We start from the raw sequence: 19423 nt of genomic DNA on the forward strand, positions 1-19423 counted from the left end.
ATAGGCTTTACCCAACCCCCACCACACAGACACATACAAAACAAGGGACTATTAATTTGCATTTCAAAGTTTCTCTTCGCTGGCATTGGTCATGCAGAATGCACTGGACCTCAAAACTCTGATCATTTCAGTCTACAGTGTCCCAAACTCTGATCATTTCAGTCTACAGTGCCCCAAACTCTGATCATTTCAGTCTACAGTGTCCCAAACTCTGATCATTTCAGTCTACAGTGTCCCAAACTCTGATCATTTCAATCTACAGTGTTCCAAACTCTGATCATTTCAGTTCTACAGTGTCCCAAACTCTGATCATTTCAGTCTACAGTGTCCCAAACTCTGATCATTTCAGTCTACAGTGTCCCATACTCTGATCATTTCAACACACACACACACACACACACACACACACACACTGCACAAAAAAGGAACAAGTTCTGTAGGTATTTTGTCTTGAAGCTGTCACAATTTGTGTGGGAATGTTGCATGAGTGTAGACTTGTTGTGGTATGCCTTGGAATGTGTGTGTGACTGGGTTGCTGGCGTTTTGCACTCTAGCCAGGCGATGGTCTGTGTTGTGGTTGTTTGTAGATCGAAGGCCTTACAACGGTAAGTGACTCTTTGGTTCTCCTGTGCACTTTACTTACAGGGTGTATTACCCACCCTATGTAGATGCCCCCCTCTCCCTCCCCCTTTTTTTTTCAAGAATGGTTATATTTCATGCAGTCTGACATAATTATGACTTGGGAGTTTTCCTTCATATTCATTATCACATGGTTGTGGTTAGGGTGTATTTTGTAAATGTGTTGTCTTTTTTGTTTTGTTTCATATTTTGAGGAAGAAGTGATTAGGGATATGGCCGGGGGGTGGGGGTGGTGGAGGTTGAGGGCGTGGGGTTTGCAAAAGCGAGGGGAGGGGGTGGAGGTTGAGGGCATGGGGTTTGCAAAAGAGAGGGGAGGGGGTGGAGGTTGAGGGCGTGGGGTTTGGAAAAGAGAGGGGTGGAGGTTGAGGGCATGGGGTTTGGAAAAGAGAGGGGTGGAGGTTGAGGGCGTGGGGTTTGCAAAAGAGAGGGGAGGGGTGGAGGTTGAGGGCGTGGGGTTTGCAAAAGAGGGAGGGGGTAGAGGTTGAGGGCGTGGGGTTTGCAAAAGAGAGGGGAGGGGGTGGAGGTTGAGGGCGTGGGGTTTGCAAAAGAGAGGGGTGGAGGTTGAGGGCGTGGGGGTTGCAAAAGAGGGATTGGTTGGAGGTTGAGGGCGTGGGGTTTGCAAAAGAGAGGGGAGGGGGGGGGGCAGGGGTTGCAGGATATGAAGGAAGTAGAGGGGTAAAAGGTTCTGATATGGGGTGACGGGAAGAGTTGTTGTTTTTAACTTGTGCAGTTGTTCCAGCTAACAGCATTGTTTTTGTTTTGTTCTGCTGATAGCTTTGTGTGTATTTTAGTTTCAGCTGTTTTTGCGCCTTTTAGTTTGCTTGCAAGTGAGGTGATAGCAACGTTGGTGAGATTGTACATGTGCACATGGACACACACACACACATGCACACAAAGATAAGTTGTTTCCATTCTTTTGTTTTTATAAGTGAGATGAGATTGCCATGTTAAAGGATGGAACAGAAACAGATGTAGGAAGGATGAACAGGACGAACAGAAACAGATGTAGGAACGATGGAAGGATGAACAGGACGAACAGAAACAGATGTAGGAACGATGGAAGGATGAACAGGACGAACAGAAACAGATGTAGGAACAATGGAAGGATGAACAGGACGGAACAGAAACAGATGTAGGAACGATGGAAGGATGAACAGGACTGGGGAACAGAAACAGGTGTAGGAACGAGGGAAGGATGAACAGGATGGAACAGAAACAGGTGTAGGAACAATGGAAGGATGAACAGGACTGGGGAACAGAAACAGGTGTAGGAACGAGGGAAGGATGAACAGGACTGGGGAACAGAAACAGGTGTAGGAACTAGGGAAGGATGAACAGGACTGGAGAACAGAAACAGGTGTAGGAACGAGGGAAGGATGAACAGGACTGGGGAACAGAAACAGGTGTAGGAATGAGGGAAGGATGAACAGGATTGGGGAACAGAAACAGGTGTAGGAACGAGAGAAGGATGAACAGGACTGGGGAACAGAAACAGGTGTAGGAATGAGGGAAGGATGAACAGGACTGGGGAACAGAAACAGGTGTAGGAACGAGGGAAGGATGAACAGGACTGGGGAACAGAAACAGGTGTAGGAACGAGAGAAGGATGAACAGGACTGGGGAACAGAAACAGGTGTTGAACGAGGGAAGGATGAAGAGGACTGGGGAACAGAAACAGGTGTAGGAACGAGGGAAGGATGAACAGGACGAACAGAAACAGATGTAGGAATGATGGAAGGATGAACAGGACGAACAGAAACAGATGTAGGAACGATGGAAGGATGAACAGGACAGAACAGAAACAGATGTAGGAACAAGGGAAAGATGAACATGATGGAACAGAAACAGATATAGGAGTGATGGAAGAAGGAACAGGACGGAACAGAAACAAATGTAGGAACGAGAGAAGGATGAACAGGACTGGGGAACAGAAACAGGTGTAGGAACGAGGGAAGGATGAACAGGACGGAACAGAAACAGGTGTAGGAACAATGGAAGGATGAACAGGACTGGGGAACAGAAACAGGTGTAGGAACGAGGGAAGGATGAACAGGACTGGGGAACAGAAACAGGTGTAGGAACGAGGGAAGGATGAACAGGACTGGGGAACAGAAACAGGTGTAGGAATGAGGGAAGGATGAACAGGACTGGAGAACAGAAACAGGTGTAGGAACGAGGGAAGGATGAACAGGACTGGGGAACAGAAACAGGTGTAGGAATGAGGGAAGGATGAACAGGATTGGGGAACAGAAACAGGTGTAGGAACGAGAGAAGGATGAACAGGACTGGGGAACAGAAACAGGTGTAGGAATGGGGGAAGGATGAACAGGACTGGGGAACAGAAACAGGTGTAGGAACAAGGGAAGGATGAACAGGACTGGGGAACAGAAACAGGTGTAGGAACGAGAGAAGGATGAACAGGACTGGGGAACAGAAACAGGTGTTGAACAAGGGAAGGATGAAGAGGACTGGGGAACAGAAACAGGTGTAGGAACGAGGGAAGGATGAACAGGACTGGGAAACAGAAACAGGTGTAGGAACGAGGGAAGGATGAACAGGACTGGGGAACAGAAACAGGTGTAGGAACGAGGGAAGGATGAACAGGACTGGGGAACAGAAACAGGTGTTGAACGAGGGAAGGATGAACAGGACTGGGGAACAGAAACAGGTGTAGGAACGAGGGAAGGATGAACAGGACTGGGGAACAGAAACAGGTGTAGGAACGAGGGAAGGATGAACAGGACTGGGGAACAGAAACAGGTGTAGGAACGAGGGAAGGATGAACAGGACTGGGGAACAGAAACAGGTGTAGGAACGAGTGAAGGATGAACAGGACTTGGGAACAGAAACAGGTGTAGGAACGAGGGAAGGATGAACAGGACTGGGGAACAGAAACAGGTGTAGGAACGAGGGAAGGATGAACAGGACTGGGGAACAGAAACAGGTGTAGGAACGAGGGAAGGATGAACAGGACTGGGGAACAGAAACAGGTGTAGGAACGAGGGAAGGATGAACAGGACTAGGGAACAGAAACAGGTGTAGGAACGAGGGAAGGATGAACAGGACTGGGGAACAGAAACAGGTGTAGGAACGAGGGAAGGATGAACAGGACTGGGGAGAGGGGTTTAGTTGACAGGGTTCATGCAAGGGTTAAAAGATGTGCCTCAGATCAACTAAATTTGCATTTAAAGGTAGAATAATGTTATTAAAATCATTAAAAAAAAATAAATAAATAAATTAAAAAAAGAAACAGATAGTGAAATGATCTTTCCATCCAAAATTGCATATCTCATCCATGTAGCAGGCATGTATTCAAGGGACGTTTGTAAGCCACACTCAAAAGTGCCTTTAATCTAGGTTACTGATGCAGTAATTTTTAAGATGTTGGCTTTTGGGGTTATAAAGTTTTTAAAATCAGTTTCTCTCTCTCTCTCTCTCTCTCTCTCTCTCTCTCTCTGTCTCTCTCTCCACTCATTGTTGGAGAGGTTTGTTGTATGTGTCAAGTTAAAAGCAACTTTGACTTGTTTTAGTTTATTGTATGGTACATACGTTCATTTTTATGTTGGTGTCTACAACGAGCCTGTGATTGCACACGTTAATTTCCATGTGGATTAATAAAGTGTTTTTGAATTTGAGTTGAATTTTAATTGAATTGAGGATGGGGGATATATGTGTTTTGCATGGGTTTATCCCTCGGTTTATCTGTTATCAGACCTTTACCGCCTTCAGAGTTAATTAACCCATTCACAGACTTCAAATAAACCTTCCTCAGTCTTCAGTTAATCCCTCCGCAAACTTCAGTTAATCCCTCTGCAAAATTCAGTTAATCCTTCAGACTTGAGTTAATCCCTCCAAAGATTTCAATGTCTTCAGACTTCAGTTAATCCCCCCCACAAGGTTAAGTTAATCCCACTTCAGACTTCAGTTAATCCTTCCTAAGTTTTCTGTTAATGCCTCTTCAGACTTCAATTAATCCCTCCTAAGATTTCTGTTAATGCCTCTTCAGACTTCATTTAATCCCTTTTCAGACTTCAGTTAATCCTTCCTTTGAATAATTTATCCCTGTCCACGCTTTCATTGTTTTATTTCCTCTCAGACTTTAGGGCACCTGATTAATCCCTCTTTTCAAACTTAATGATTTAATCCATCTGCAGACTGGATTATTCTTCGTCAGACTTCAGTTAATGATTTAATCACTTCTCAGATTTCTCAGAAGTGAGTTAGTTGTCGTATCAGACTTCAGTATGATACTGCCCAGACTGTGGTGTGTGGGGTTTTAGAAGCAAAGTGAAATGGTTAGAATTATTTGATTGTCTCTCTCTCTGTCTGTCTATCTTTCTCTCAGAACTAAAATGACATAGTATCCTGAAATGTCATGTTTACTCTTCCCATTCATGCCTACTGAGGCCTTTTCCCAGCACTGTGTGTGACTTTGCATGTGCATGTGTCATTGAAAACTGTGTATCAGGCAAGCTTACCCAGAACAAACGCTGCTGGTGCAAAAATAATGCTTCCAGTATCAGGCTGATATTATCAACAAATGCCTTGTGTAACACTTATAGAACGAAAAAATGTATAGTTGGTCATAAAAAGCCTAACTGCCTTGATATGATGTGAGACCAGGTACTACAGATTTGATGGGAATGATTTATTATGCTGATGTTTCCACTGAAAAGAACAAAAAATATGCAGCTGAATATTGACTATGGGTTATTGAAGTGAAAATGAAATGAACAGGCTAGTCAGTGGGTGCAGTTAGGGAGGCACCATGTCAAGAGTCAGTTGGGCGGAGTTCTGATCCAGTGACCACCAGTGATGAGGCTTTAAGGCTCCATTCTGGCATGGTGTCACATCCTTGAGAAAGGCACTGGTTCCTGACATTCGGTTTGGGAAGATCAGAATGGAAGAAGGAGAAGACCGGGTTCAACTTTTGTGTGCCGAGTCCAAGACTCGTTGGATATGAATTCACTGCCCTGTGTGCCAAGTCCAAGACTCGTTGGTTATGAATTCACTGCCCTGTGTGCCGAGTCCAAGACTCGTTGGATATGAATTCACTGCCCTGTGTGCCGAGTCCAAGACTCGTTGGATATGAATTCACTGCCCTGTTGGCCGTAAAAGGCTGTTAGACCTTGAAACGTTTTAGGGTTCAGGAGTATATAAAGTTGATAACCACACCCTTGAATCAGAACAGATGAGAAATGAACAATAGACGAGCAGATAACGTATGCAGGAATGAAAGGTTACAGCAGAATAACCACACATTATTTATCACAGCTGAGGGAAGCGGAGGAAGGGTGGCATTGGTCACTGCTGCAGTTCATTTCAGATGGACAATTTTTTGTTCCACACCTGCAGATTTTAGTGTGTGTGTATTGTTCGTTTGATGAATTCATGCTTTCCCCTGCACACACTTGCCCGTTCGTCAAAGGATGACAAGAAATGAAATAAAAAGAAACGTTTCTTGACAAATATAACCTCTGCAAGTGAAGAAAACCAAAAGCAAAACAAAAAAAACAAAACAACAACAACAACCAAAAAAAAAAAAAGAAATGAATGGATGAGTGATAACACAAACTATCTCTGTGTCTCTCCCATTTTCTCTCTCTCTTCTCTCTCTCTCTCTCTCTCTCTCTCTCTCTCTCTCCCCCTTCTCTCTCTCTCCCTCTCTCTCTCTCTCTCCCCCCCCCCCCTTCATAGGGGCAATGGCCCAATGAATAAAATACTTTATCCATCTCTCTCTCTCTCTCTCACTATATATCCCCTTGCTCTTTCTCTTCTGGTTTTCTCTTCCCTCTGTCTCCACCACAGACCACATCCCCAGTGACTGACTGAAATGAGGTGTTAGTTTTGTGAACAAAGTTGTGATATGCCAAAGGATGTGCTTGGCGAGATTACATTTTGCTTCTGGTTAGACTGCAATGTCAGCAGAAGATAAATGGTTAATGCTTAACATGATAAATGTATTTTAGATTTGTAATCTCTCTCTGTAGTTTGCACAGTAAAAAAAAAAAAAAAAAAAGAAAGAAAGAAAGAAGAAAAAAAAGGGGGGGCATCAGTTGACGAGAATGCTGTGCAAGGGATACAATCCATCCTCAACATTTGCTGGAAAGTGTGGTGCCCCCACATGGGTTCTTTCCCTTTAACTGTCTCCTACAAGCTGAAGATTGAACAAGGCTGTGCTTTACCAGTAACATAGCGGTATGGAATAGTGGACGGTGTGTTATTTGTGCAACAGACAGAGGGTGAGAGGGTAAGGGAGCTGGCTGATAGGCAGGATGAAGAGGGGGAATATTTTGGGGGGAACAGTGCTGCTTGTAGAGTTACATTAACTACAGAACACTATTTTCTGATTCATGTTGCTCTTGTCTCTAAATTTTTTTAAAATTTTATTGTTGATAGTGACATTGACATTTTGAGTATGATAGACAGCAACTAATGCTTGGGATTTGTTCTTTCTTTTTTCAGAGGGTTTTTTTTGTTTTGTTTTTTTAATTTTTATCCTAACTGCTTTACAGTTTGCTTCTATTCAGTTGCTTCAGTTTAGTACTTGAGTACAAGTAAATCTGTTACTTTAGAATTATATGTAGAAACAGTTGGTGTTTTATAAAGGTTGTTCTTTGGGTAGGAGAATATGGAAAATATTCTGCATGTTGAAGAAAAAGAAAGTTCTCGTTGCAAAGACATTGATATGAGAACTGTAATCTGTCTGGGTGTTTTATGACGCTTCTGTGAGGGGCAGAATGTTAAACACGCGGAAGTTGATATGCGCACTGATAAACTGAGTTGTCAGCATGTCCTTGGTGACTTGAATGTAGGCAGTCCAAGGTGACTTCAGTGCAGATACTTTTGCAATCTTACAGACCCACTTGATTTATTTTTAGAGGTGTCAGCCATTGTGTATTTCAGTAATGCAAAGTAAAGTGAATGAAATGAAATGTGTCTTGTTGAAAAATAATATTGTGGTACAGGTTGCCATGATTTTCGGCTTCATCATCGTTTTTTGCTTTTGTGATAAAGGCAACTTCATGCAATGATTAAAGTGTTGCCAAATAAATCATCAATCATGATTTGAGTTCCAGATCATGTGTCTTGTCCTAGCTAGTCAGAACAGCAGGTCAGCCATTTGCATCCTGGCAGTTTGTGGTGTTCCACTGTAAAGAATAACAATATCACAGGAGTTTGTTCAGTATGGAGACAAGAAGTTTGAAATTCATCATGTGACTGATCTTAGCCAATCAGAACACACACGATCAGCCATTTATGTTCTGGTGGATCATGGTGTTTAACCAGAAAGAATAACAAAATCACAAGATTTTATCCAGTATAGAAAGTATGAGTAGCATAGAATTCACCTTAACAACAGACATGAGGCTACCTTTGCTTTTTTTGTGTCAGAAGTGTCATTCAAAAACAAGAGGGGTACCACAAGGGATTTCTGCTGCCGCTTGTGGTCTAACGTTTCTGCTTTGTGAGCACAGAGACTATGAGCTGTGGTCTCTGTATTGACTCAAATACAAACTAATATCCAAGTGGAAGCTTTTTTTTTTTTTTTTTTTTTTTTTTAGCAACAGTCAGTGTTAAGTTTAGTCAGTTATAGTGATGGTGGGAAAAGCGCGCACGAAGAGCATGTTTGCACATTAATGATTTAGAAGCATGCTTGTGTTGTCCTTCTTCCAAAGAACTTGGCAGGCTTTGTTGGTGTTTTTATTGATTTTAAAAGCTGTGTGCGTGCTAGAGTTATTTCATGCGTTTGTTCCATGTGTTCAGAACAATTGCGGACTTATACTGGTGTTCATAACGTGAAAATGGGGAAGAGCTGGTTGTGAATAACTGATAAATCTTTTTGGTGATCTTTCTGTCTGTTGATGGGTCTTTGTCAGTCTCGCTCAAGTTTTTTACTTTGTACCTTGCTGTTTCTCTCTCTCTCCCTCTCTCTCTCTCTCTCTTTCTCTCTCTCTGTCTGTCTGTCTCTCTCTCTCTCTGTCTGTCTGTCTCTCTCTCTGTCTCTCTCTCTCTCTCTCCCTCTCTCTCCCGCTCTTTCTTGCTCTCATTCTCGTTCACAGTCTCCATCTGTCTGTCACTCTTTTACCTATGTTTCTCTCTGATTGCACCCCACTGACCCCTTCCCCCCCATCTCTCTATCTCTCTGTCTCTCCACTTGTCTCTGTCCCAGTCTCTGCCTGTCTGTCTCTCTCTCTCTGTCAAACACACACACACACACACACATTCATCTTCTCTGGACGTGTGGGTGTGATTGGTATGTGAACTTTTTTCTTCCATGTCTTGACTTTTTTCTTTAAATTCTGAGTGTGCTTACATTTTCATGTTCTCATTCCACGAAACTAAAAAGATTTTTTTTATTTGTCTTTTTCTTCCTTTTTTTTTTAATGAAATAGTCATCTGGGCTACGGGGAAGAAACCAGGTAATTGAATGATTCGTTTGTAGGTTTATTTTGCTTTTGTTAATTTTGCTTTCAGATCAGCTGCTTTGTTTTTGTGGGTTTTTTGTTGTAGTTTTTTTTTTTTTTGTTTTTTAGAGCTTGTTAAGACCGGGCCTTTTTCTATGGGTGATTTGAAGAGTTGGTTGTTGGAAAATAAAAGGTTAACCCTGTGTGGTCCCTGTTGCCCAGTTTTCCCTCTTGCCTTCTTCCTTTCTGCCTTCCTCTGTCTCTCTCTCTCTGTTTCTGTCTTTCTCTCTGTCTCTCCCTCCCTCCCCTCCTTTCCCTTTGTCTGACCAGTTTCTTTTCTTCAGTTTTTGTGCTCAAGAGATGCTTTGCTCGGTAGAATTATATGTCGGCATTGTGCACGCCATTTTTCTTTGGTTTCTTTTCTCCAGTTTGTAATTGATGGGGTGTGATGGGCTCTATGCTTCGTTGGGTAGAGCTGATTTTTGCATCATACATGTGGCACTGAACGTTTGCTCTCAGTGTGTGTGTGTGTGTGTGCGCGCATGCGCATGCGCTCGCGCTCATGCTTGCTACAGCATATGATGGAATGAAAGAGAGAAATAGAGTGTGAATAAGAATGTACGACTGGGCGTGGTGTGGGGTATGAATGATGCACAACCATGGCACAACTAGTGCTTGATAGCTGGGAATACTGTGGGGAAGGAATTGGACAACAAAGAAAAACCTGAGGCCAGATCTTGTTCTGCATCTTCAATCCCTCTTCCACTTAGACAGAGGTGGTGTATGGAGTTGGTCAGGAAAGGAGGAGGTATGCAAACTCAGACATACTTTATACAGCCCATTTGATCACAAAAGGCTACTTCAGGGCTGACTACCCTTCAGTTCACTAAATAATGTAAAATGGGTCGCTCAAAACACCATTAACAAGACCAGTTCATCCACTTCACACTCAATCCATGTAAAGTTTTAATGAAGTAAAAAGACCAAATCATCCATGTATTTTACAGTACACGTAAACTCAGATTAAAAATATTGATTTTCTTCGGGGACTGGAAAAGAGTGCCTGAGGTGTGTGTGTGTGTGTGTGTGAAAACTGACAAATGAAAAAAAATATATGTAAGAAAAATAAAAATATTTGGCAGTTGATACTATAAACCTCAAAAGTTACTATCAGTGAAAAGTTTTCATGGTATTGGCATGTCTGTTTAAGCACTGTTCTTTTCTCTGTGTACTTCAACATTTGGTTTCGTTTCTATGTCTTCATTTTTATGGCGCATTCCATGAAGTGGTGTGTGTGATTAATGTTGGTATTTATTCTAAAAATAAAGCAAAACAAACCACACAAAAAAAACACACATTTTCTCTGAATTTTTCTGTCATTAATGAAAAGGGAGGGAAGCCAGAAAATACTTCCCAGCATTTATTTTCATTGTAAGTGAATCTCAGAAGCTTAGAGTGAAACTCAAAAGCGAAAGAAAATTTAACTGTGTTCACACATTGGCTTTTGCAAAGATACATACTCAGCTATGTTGACAAAATGAATGTAACAGAATATGTGACATTGAATGATTCGTTCATTTTCTTTCTTTCACACTGTCTTTCTTTTGTTTCTTTGATGCTGTAATTTCTGAAACCGAAGATCTTGATGTCAAGAGATCAGTAACAGTTGATGAAAACACAAAGGATAGCATTTTATAGTTACACGATCTGTGGGATGAAGCATTATGATATTTGAAAAGTGACACGTTAGGAGTGGATGTTTCGGTTTTGGAGTGGGGGGTGGGGGTTGATTGGAGCTGTGTGTGTGTGTTTTCCGAATTCCTCAGTATCCTCTAATTGAGATGACTCTGTGTGTCTGCAAGGTTCAAGTCAGTTGGGATGGCCATGGAACAAACATGTGCACGCACACACGCGCGCGCGCGCGCACACACACACACACACACACAGTGCAAACTTTGTTAGTCCTGTAGATCTGTTCCATTAATCTGTCCATTCATTTTTAGTTATCTGTCAGTGTGTATGTAAGTATGTTTGTTTGTCTGTGTGTGATTTGTTTTTCTGTGGTGAATGAATGAAGGTCTGTGTGTAATTTGTTTTTCTGTGGTGAATGAATGAAGGTCTGAACTCATTTGATGTGAGTGTGATGTGTGTGTGTATATGTGACGTATGGGTTGGTTAGGTGTATGCATGTGCATTTGTGTGTGTGTGTGTGTGGAGAGAGAGAGACTAACAGACAGACAGACAGACAGAGAGAGAGAACATTATTGCCTGCTTAAAACATTTACTTTTTGTTTCTGGGCACTGTTGCTGACCACCAATGTTTTGCTTTGTCGCTGTAGTTGGTGTTTTATGTAATTCTTTCCCCCTTCCCCCGCTACACCCCCCACCCCCATCCCCTCCAGTCCCACTTTTTTTTTCTTTTTCTTTCTTTTTTTTTTTTTGCTTCTTTTTGTTTCCTGTGTGCTGAGAAACTTTTTCATTGTTATTATTATATGGAACACTGATTTAAAGGTGCTCATTCATTTTCTTACACACAACACACACACACACACACACACACACACACACACACACACACACACACACACACACACACACATACACACACTCACACTCACACACACAGGCATAACACTATACACAACTCTACACACACAATGCCTTTTTTTTTTTCTTTCAGTTTTTTTTTTTGTTTTTGGGGGGGTTTTGGGTTTTTTTTCAATCGGGTTTTGTAAGGGGGGGGGGGGGGGGGGAGGATAGACTAAGCAAGGCAATGTGGCCAGGTTTCACGTTTCTTGTGAAACTGATGCTTTTCAGCCACGGCAGCGATTTCATAAACTGTCCTTGATTAAGCATTCATGTGTCAATGACAATTGTCAAGTGCACATGAGAAGTCAAAATATAAAGAATATTTATTTTATTGTAAAAGTCAAGAGTTTTGGGGTTTGTTTGTTTTTTTTAGTCGTGGTACAGTTCAGGTTTTCTGGAAAGCTTTTAGAAGGTATCTCAGTGACACTGCTTGTAAACATAGATATATAGATATGTATGTTTCAGATTTACATCAAATAAAACATCCTGTTTTTTTGGGGGGGTTTTTTGGCTTTTTAACTTTTTTCAGAAAATGAGGGAGAAATGTGTGACCACCCACATCAGAAACAGATCTTGCAGAAAAGATTTTTATTTTAAAGAGAGATAGAAATGAACTGACCAAAAAGCCCCCAAAAAGAAAGAAAAAATAGATAAATAAAAGAGAGGGGGAAAAGTGCTCTCCTTTGAACATCACAGTACATAATCCAGACATATTAGATTTGTGAGTTTTTAATTTTCCAACATGTGCAAGTTGACCATTTCACAAAACAAGAGATGTAATCTAAAATATATAAAAATAAAAAAGTGGGGGGGGGGGGGGGTTGTGGTCCTGAGACTTGAAGGGGCGTCAGTTGTCTTTCCTGTTCTTACAGAGGAAGAGGGAAATGTGGTTTAACAGAAATTAACATCTGTGCATTTATCTGTATGTGTCTAACACCTTACGTAATGTGTCTATTTATCCAGCTTTTTGGCTACTTTAACATGAGAAAGAGTAACTGCTCTGTGTGTGTGTGTGTGTGGAATGAAATGAAATATTTGGGTGATTTTTATGTAGCAAATTTGAAGAAATTGTATTTTGTGCATATGATTTATCAATTATAGATAGTAGAAACAATCTTTTTTCATGTTTGAAAATTTACACATCAAGATCATGTATTGTGCTTCAAAGCTGATATGTTTTGATATAAGAATATATATATTTATATATTACATATATGTGTGTGTGTGTGTGCGCGCACATGCATGTGCTTGCACACAAGTGTGCACTCATGACCATTGTGTACACACAGTAAGCAGATAGCCACGCACATCAATGCACACAACACAGTACACACACACAAACACACGAACACACACACACACACACACACACACACACACACACACACACCACCCACTCAAACTCCACCCCCAACACACACAGAACACATACATGCGCACACACACACCACACACAAAACACACACACGCACACACCACCCCCAACACACACCACACACAAAACACTCACACACACTCCCAACACACACCAAAAAGAATACTTTGACACAGATCCCTGGTCCTGTTTCAGAAGTGGCAGTGGACGTTCCCCGTCAGACGACGACAGCGCAGCGTAAATCTGAAGGAGCCCTTGAACCGAGCCCCGTAGTACTGGCCCCACTGGCAGCCACCGAGAAGTACGACGAACACAAACAACAACAGCGGAAGGCCGCCGTTCCCACAGAGCTCATCGTCCCCTCCTCGGCAGCCACCACAGCCGCGGCCCCCCCTCCACGCCTCAACGGCCAGGCCGTTCTGGACTCCCCGGAGATGGCGACAGGAGACCCTGACACCAGCTTCGAAACAGGGACCTACCAGCCAGACAACACCTTTTATGAGGATGAGGACGAGGAGGAGGAGGAGGAAGAGGCGGGCAAACCAAAACCATCGTTGGAGGAAGAGATTCAGCAGCTGGATGCCGATTTCAGCCGTCAGGAACAGGACCAGCTGGCAGCAGCAGCAGCTGCGGGAACCCTCCCCCAGACGGCGGTGGCGCCGGCAAAGAAGAAGAGGTCTGGGGTGTGTGGGGCACTGGTGGCATCATCCCTGGTGGCTCTGCTCCTGTTCGCCGTGCTCTTCTACGTGGTGTTCTTCTCAGGGCTGGAGCACCCCGTGCTGAGCCAGATCCGGGGGCATCTTGGCTTCCTGGAGCCACTGAGAGACTTTGTTGGGGAGACGACGGACAGCGTTGCCTCCTACTTCCGGAAGTAGTGAGCCTGGCCCTTCCCTTCGTTTTGCAGACTTGTCTTGTTTGTGTGACTTGCACTTGCCAGATACTGTCAGTTGTCGAAGTGAGCCAGCAGTGGTGGGCTGAGTTCTGTCGGTCAGCACCATTTTCAACTTTGATTTTTTTTTTTTTTTTTTTTTTTTTTTTTTTTTTTTTTCATGGGATAGAATTGCGGAGTTTCTCCCATACAGCTCCGTCCCCTGTGTCCTAGAAGTCTTATTTTCTGTTTATCAGCCTTTTTTTTTTGTTTTCATTTGTTTGTTTTTGATCAGGACGTTCTGAACCACACACACTGACATCAGGTTTTGTTGTGTGTCATTGACATATCATTGGCAATAATGCTCCCGTGTTGATTGACTGCCTTTCGCTTCTCACATGTCATCATCGTAGTCATCATCTCTTTTTGGGGGTTTTCTGGTGAACAATTATTATCTTCTCAAGTGTGGCATGGAGAAGCAATTAATGTTTTGAATCTCACTTACGACAGATTAAGAAAGAGCCTTTTATGGTTTTGTAGCGAATTGAAAATCATGATGTTCACAGTGATCTTAGGAAGGATGAGTCTGTTTCTTTACTGCTTTTTTTTTTTTTTTTAATGAGTTTAATGATTTTTTTGGGGGGATTACTTGAAAAAAAAACAAAAAAAAACCAATGTATATGACAGACCAGGGATTTGAAAAAAAAAAAAAATCTTTCATTTCACCATGTGACGCTTGCAGAAAAAGCTTACAAAGCCTGACAGATTGACTTGCTTGACGTGCTGAGAGCATTGATACATTCTGATTTATTTTGACTTGAGGATTGCAGAAAAAGGGCACTGTGGCAGAACACCACCCACTTGTCACACACCTGGGGAAAATAAATTCACCCAACTTGTATGTACAGCAGTATTCTGAGCTGTTTTTCAGTGACAAATGTCACCTAATGTTGTCTTTTTTTTCAATGCATATCTTATATATTTTCTTAATTAAGAAGAATCACTGCTTTTTTTTAATGTTATAGTTATGAATGAACATCTGAGCTGTGTCCGTGTCGGTGATAAAAGAAAAGCAGAGAGTAGTGTAGTTGCAACCATGATTTTTAAATTTGATTTTTGTGTTTTTGATTTTAAAGAAAAAAAGGTTTACTTCTCTTTCTGTGAATGGGTGTTGTAGCGGCCAGCATTGTTTCACTTCCTCTTTAGAATTATGCAAAGGAACGGGGATTCTCTTGGCAGTTCTGTCCATGTGTGTGTGGGAGAGAATTTTTTTTAGATTTCGGTGTCTGTTGCTCATAGCATTCCTGTTGTAAGAATTGGTTTGTGAAGCTGTAACACACACACACTCGCTTCAGAAGCGTTGTCATGTGTGTGGTGTTGTTGTTGTTTTTATACTAAATTGTACAGTTATGAGGAGACTGGGTTGATTTTTTTTTCTTTTAGAGGAAATGTTACAAGGTTTGTATGGTGGAGAGGACTGATTTGTCCGCTGTTTTACTCTATGTAGTACAGAGCTTTTTGGAAAGAAGATATATATATATATATATATATATATGTTGGTGAATGGAGCATTTTGGATGTTAGCTTCATGATAGAACAAGAAATGAATGAACTCCAGTCTTGCTTTTTAGCTTTCATTTTAACATTGTCTTTTTATTTTCATTTTATAATAACCTTTTTTTTTATCTTGACACATTGCTTTTCTTGTAATCTGCTTTTTTTTTGCTTTTTTTTTTTTTTTGCTTTTTTTTTTTGGCAGTGTTGTCAGTGCACAAAGCATGTACTCTTCTCAAGAGAGTGTGTATTCTCCTCAAAGATAGTATATATTCTCCTTTTCAAAGATAATGCACATTCTCCTCTAAGGTATTATTCTTCCTTGTAGGTTATGTTCTCCTTTTCATAGATAGCGCTTATTCTACTCGAAAAATAATATTAGAATCTTCTTTGTAGCATGTATTCTCCATTTCAAAGATAGTGCATATTCATATTCTCCTTACCAAACAGCTTTGTTGCCGTTCCCAGTATTTTATTCTTCTTCGTGGTATGTAATTCTCCTTTTCAAAGACAGTGCATATTCTTCTCACCAAACAGCTACCTTGCCGTTCCCCCTTCCCCTGTGCCTCCCCACCCACCTGGTTGGTGCTTTTCACCTGCTTCCCTCATCCACCCTCCCAGCTAGCGCTGCTGCTTTTCGATGGCTTGCACCCCACCCCTCGCTTGACAGTAGTGACACATGCATGCTCTGAAGTTGTAAGTAGTGCCATCCGCTATCGTCTTTTTTTTTTTCTCTCTTATTTTTGAGGACAAGATTAAAGTCTGAAGTTTTAATTTGTCTCGCTTCACTGTTCATTGGGTGAGAGTTAGTATTGCCTTATTTTCATGGAGAAATGTACCGTAGAAAATAAAATTTGTCCAAACAGGGAATATCCAGTGGAGTAAGTAACTAGAATTTTTAAAGACACCTGATGGAAGGATAAAAAAATTAAAGTGTAAACTTCAGAGAAAAAGTTCAAATGAATTTATAGCGTTGGGAAAATATATACAAAATTAAGAGAGAAAATAAAGAAGACCAATGTTGAAACTAAGTTGAGGGAATGTATAAAAAATACCCAGAGGAAAAAAAAAAGTATTGAAACTGTTGCTGGCAGTGACTGCCGGTACTCTGATGGGAGATATTTTTTTATACTCAGAGTAACTTAAGACATGGACCTGGTTCCAGCTGTCCCTGCTCTGTGTGTGTGTGGGGGGGGGGGGTGGATGTGTGCGTGTGTGCCCTCCCCATGTTTTACCCGTACGCACACTGCCACACACTTACAGTGCACAATCACGATAATATTTTATTCCAAGCTTTCCCTGGTTTTTGTTTAACTGTTTTTAGGGGTCTGGAGGCTTAATTACTTGGTGAATGATAACTGCATGTTCATGATTACTGCTATCAGCAGGGGGTGGAGGTGGAGAGCCGTTTCGACCCTGGATGAGGATATCTTCTTTTTTTTTTTTTTTTTTTTTTAATTGTTAATATTTCAATATTATTAATAATATCCTTACTATGATTATCATCATTGTTGTGCAGTTTTAAAGAATAAAACATGGACTAAATGTATTTCAGTGCAATGTAAAGAACAAAACATGGACAGTATGTATCTCAGTGCAATTTAAGGAACAAAGAAGTGACCATTGTTGCAGGTGTTTTATTCATGAAATGAAGTCACTACTGCTAATTTTCTCACAAAATTTGAAATCAGTTGGTACATTGTGAGTAACATTAGCCATGAGAAGTGCAAACACGCAAAGGACAAGTTGAAGTATTAGATTTTTTTAATTGCTTTCTAGTAAAATCTTTTTTTTTTAAAGATATATAAAAAAAAAAATGAAGAAAAAATAGTTAATTTTGGTGGGAAAATTTTCATAGACATCTATGCTCTAAGTCTTCAATGAAAAAGTGTTTCAGTTGTTGTTTCCCACTCATTTATTGATTTGTTTATTTATATATTTTAGATGATGATTGGAGTGAAATATTGTTTAGGATGACATTCAGTAGGTCTGTTACTTGTGTCAGAATGGTGGTGAGAGATTTTTTTGATAGAAATGTGACTTGCGTACGGCTTCAGTTGAGCGAGCATATGTATGTCCGTCTTGTCTTGTGTGCCTCTCTCTCTCTCTCTTTGGGAGGGAAGATAATCCATGAGTAACTAGGAAATAGTTTTACTCTCTGTCATTTAGATGTGAGTTTTACTCTGTCTTTTAGATTTGTCATCAATTTCATAACTTCTTGATGAGGATATACATACTGGGAAAACTGCTTTATTTTTATGGTCTTGAACACAACTTCGGAAAGTTGTTATTTGTTTATCTATTTATTTATTTATTGTTTTCTTGCCTGCCAGTCTTTGGGACAAAGAATTTTTAGAAAATAAAGAGCATTGCATGTCATCGTGTTGTCTGTTACAGAGATCTTTCTTATTGTGACCATCTTATTTGAAACAGATTTATTTTCAACTTTTTTTTCTATTCGTCTAGTACTGCATTGTTAAAGGAGAGGCCTACATCTTATGTGACTCCATTTATTTCTAAATTAATGATGACTGGTGTCTCTGCTTTTCCTTTCAAACTGAGACATCATCTGCGTTATTATCAGACCAGTGGACTCCCGTCTCTATTGAGTTGTTTAAAAAGAGAGAAGACCATTTTTTTTCGAGTTGATTGTAGCAGACAGCCTATCTTCAGACTGGCTTGAGAAAAACATCTCTCTATCTCTCTTTCTCAGTATTCTCACTCAGAACGAACATGTGGTGAGAAGGAAAAACTAGAATTTAAAAAAAAAGAAAGAAAAGTTTGTAGGAGGATTATCTATTTACAGAAGTAAGATGTCTCTTTTTTTGAAACAGTAGGGTGTGGACAAATTTAAGTAATATACTGTTGAATTCATACCCAGATGCCAAATTTGTCATCAAATCCCAATGTGCATAAATTTCCCTTCCGCTTTGCCCTTCTCTTTTTTTGCCCAGGTGGGAGGGAGAGGAGTGGTATACCCATGTCACTGACACTGGATGTGTTTTTTACGTTTTTGTTTTCCTCTTGTCGTTAACTCTGTGCAGTTTCTGGTGATGCTGAACAAAATGCCTGTAATGTATGATTGATACTGCGTTTTTTGTTTGTTCCCTCCCGTTTGCTATTGCGACAAAAGTGTACTGGGGAAGAGGATGTCTGCATAAAACTTCACACCACTCTCATCATGAGTCTGTAAGACATTTTATCCAGCCACATATTGGAGGATTTTATAGAACGTGCTTTGAATGATTTTTTTTTTCCACTTAAAATGAAGTACAATTTTTTATGTATTCACCATCAAAAAAAATACCCATTTTAGGCAGATGTGATGTAGATTTTATATGTATTCACAACAACAACAACAACAAAAAAAAAAGAATTTTAGGAAGTTGTATAAAGATTTGTAGGTGGGTGTATTTTATTTTGAATTATTTTTTAAAGCCCAGAACAGGACGGAAGAATACCATCTTCCCCACATAGGAATGGAATCTTTTGCAATGAAAGTGAAATGACAGGAAAGACCCAGATATAAATGTTTTATCACTCTTCTGTTATCATCCTGGGTTGGTTTGCTTTTTTTTTTTCTTTTTTTTTTTTTTAATCCCCCCCCTCCCTCCCTCCCTGTTTCCTTCACCTGTATACTCTTGTTCAAAGGATCTTGTGCAATTCCAGGTGTTTATATATATATATATATATATATATATATTATCCTTTTTAACCAACATTGTTGACATTTTTATCCTTGACATTGATTATTTTTGTAGTTTTATTTTTTTGCTATTAGTTATGCTTAATAGCAAGGTGTTCGTATGCGAAGTGAACAATGTGCTCAGTGTCCTGGTGGCGTACTCCTGGTAGTGATAGTTGTTTTTTCGTGTTGTACAGATCTCACCCTTGGTTCATGTACAGCTGCTGCTATGTAGTCCTTGTAAAGTAGCCCCCATCTGTGATTGGCTTTTCGTTTGTATTCCTATTTACACACATCACAGCCTG

At 40.7% G+C, this 19423-nt stretch overlaps 1 protein-coding gene across 2 annotated transcripts in view; it reads left to right on the forward strand.

Annotated features, from left to right (window-relative positions):
* The window catches only part of LOC143297293 (FERM domain-containing protein 5-like), a 114839-nt gene extending 95807 nt beyond the window's left edge, over positions 1-19032 (forward strand). The window contains exons 15-17 of one of the 2 annotated variants that reach the window (XM_076609564.1): positions 588-605; positions 9036-9062; positions 13207-19032. In XM_076609564.1, coding sequence (XP_076465679.1) covers positions 588-605; positions 9036-9062; positions 13207-13886 — 725 coding nt within the window. In that variant the 3' untranslated portion in view covers positions 13887-19032. The remainder of the gene's footprint in view (positions 1-587; positions 606-9035; positions 9063-13206) is intronic. The other variant, XM_076609565.1, reaches the window with a different exon arrangement.
* The last annotated feature ends 391 nt before the right edge of the window (positions 19033-19423 follow it).

Source organism: Babylonia areolata, chromosome 22, assembly GCF_041734735.1.
Source record: "Babylonia areolata isolate BAREFJ2019XMU chromosome 22, ASM4173473v1, whole genome shotgun sequence".
NCBI lineage: Eukaryota > Metazoa > Mollusca > Gastropoda > Neogastropoda > Buccinidae > Babylonia > Babylonia areolata.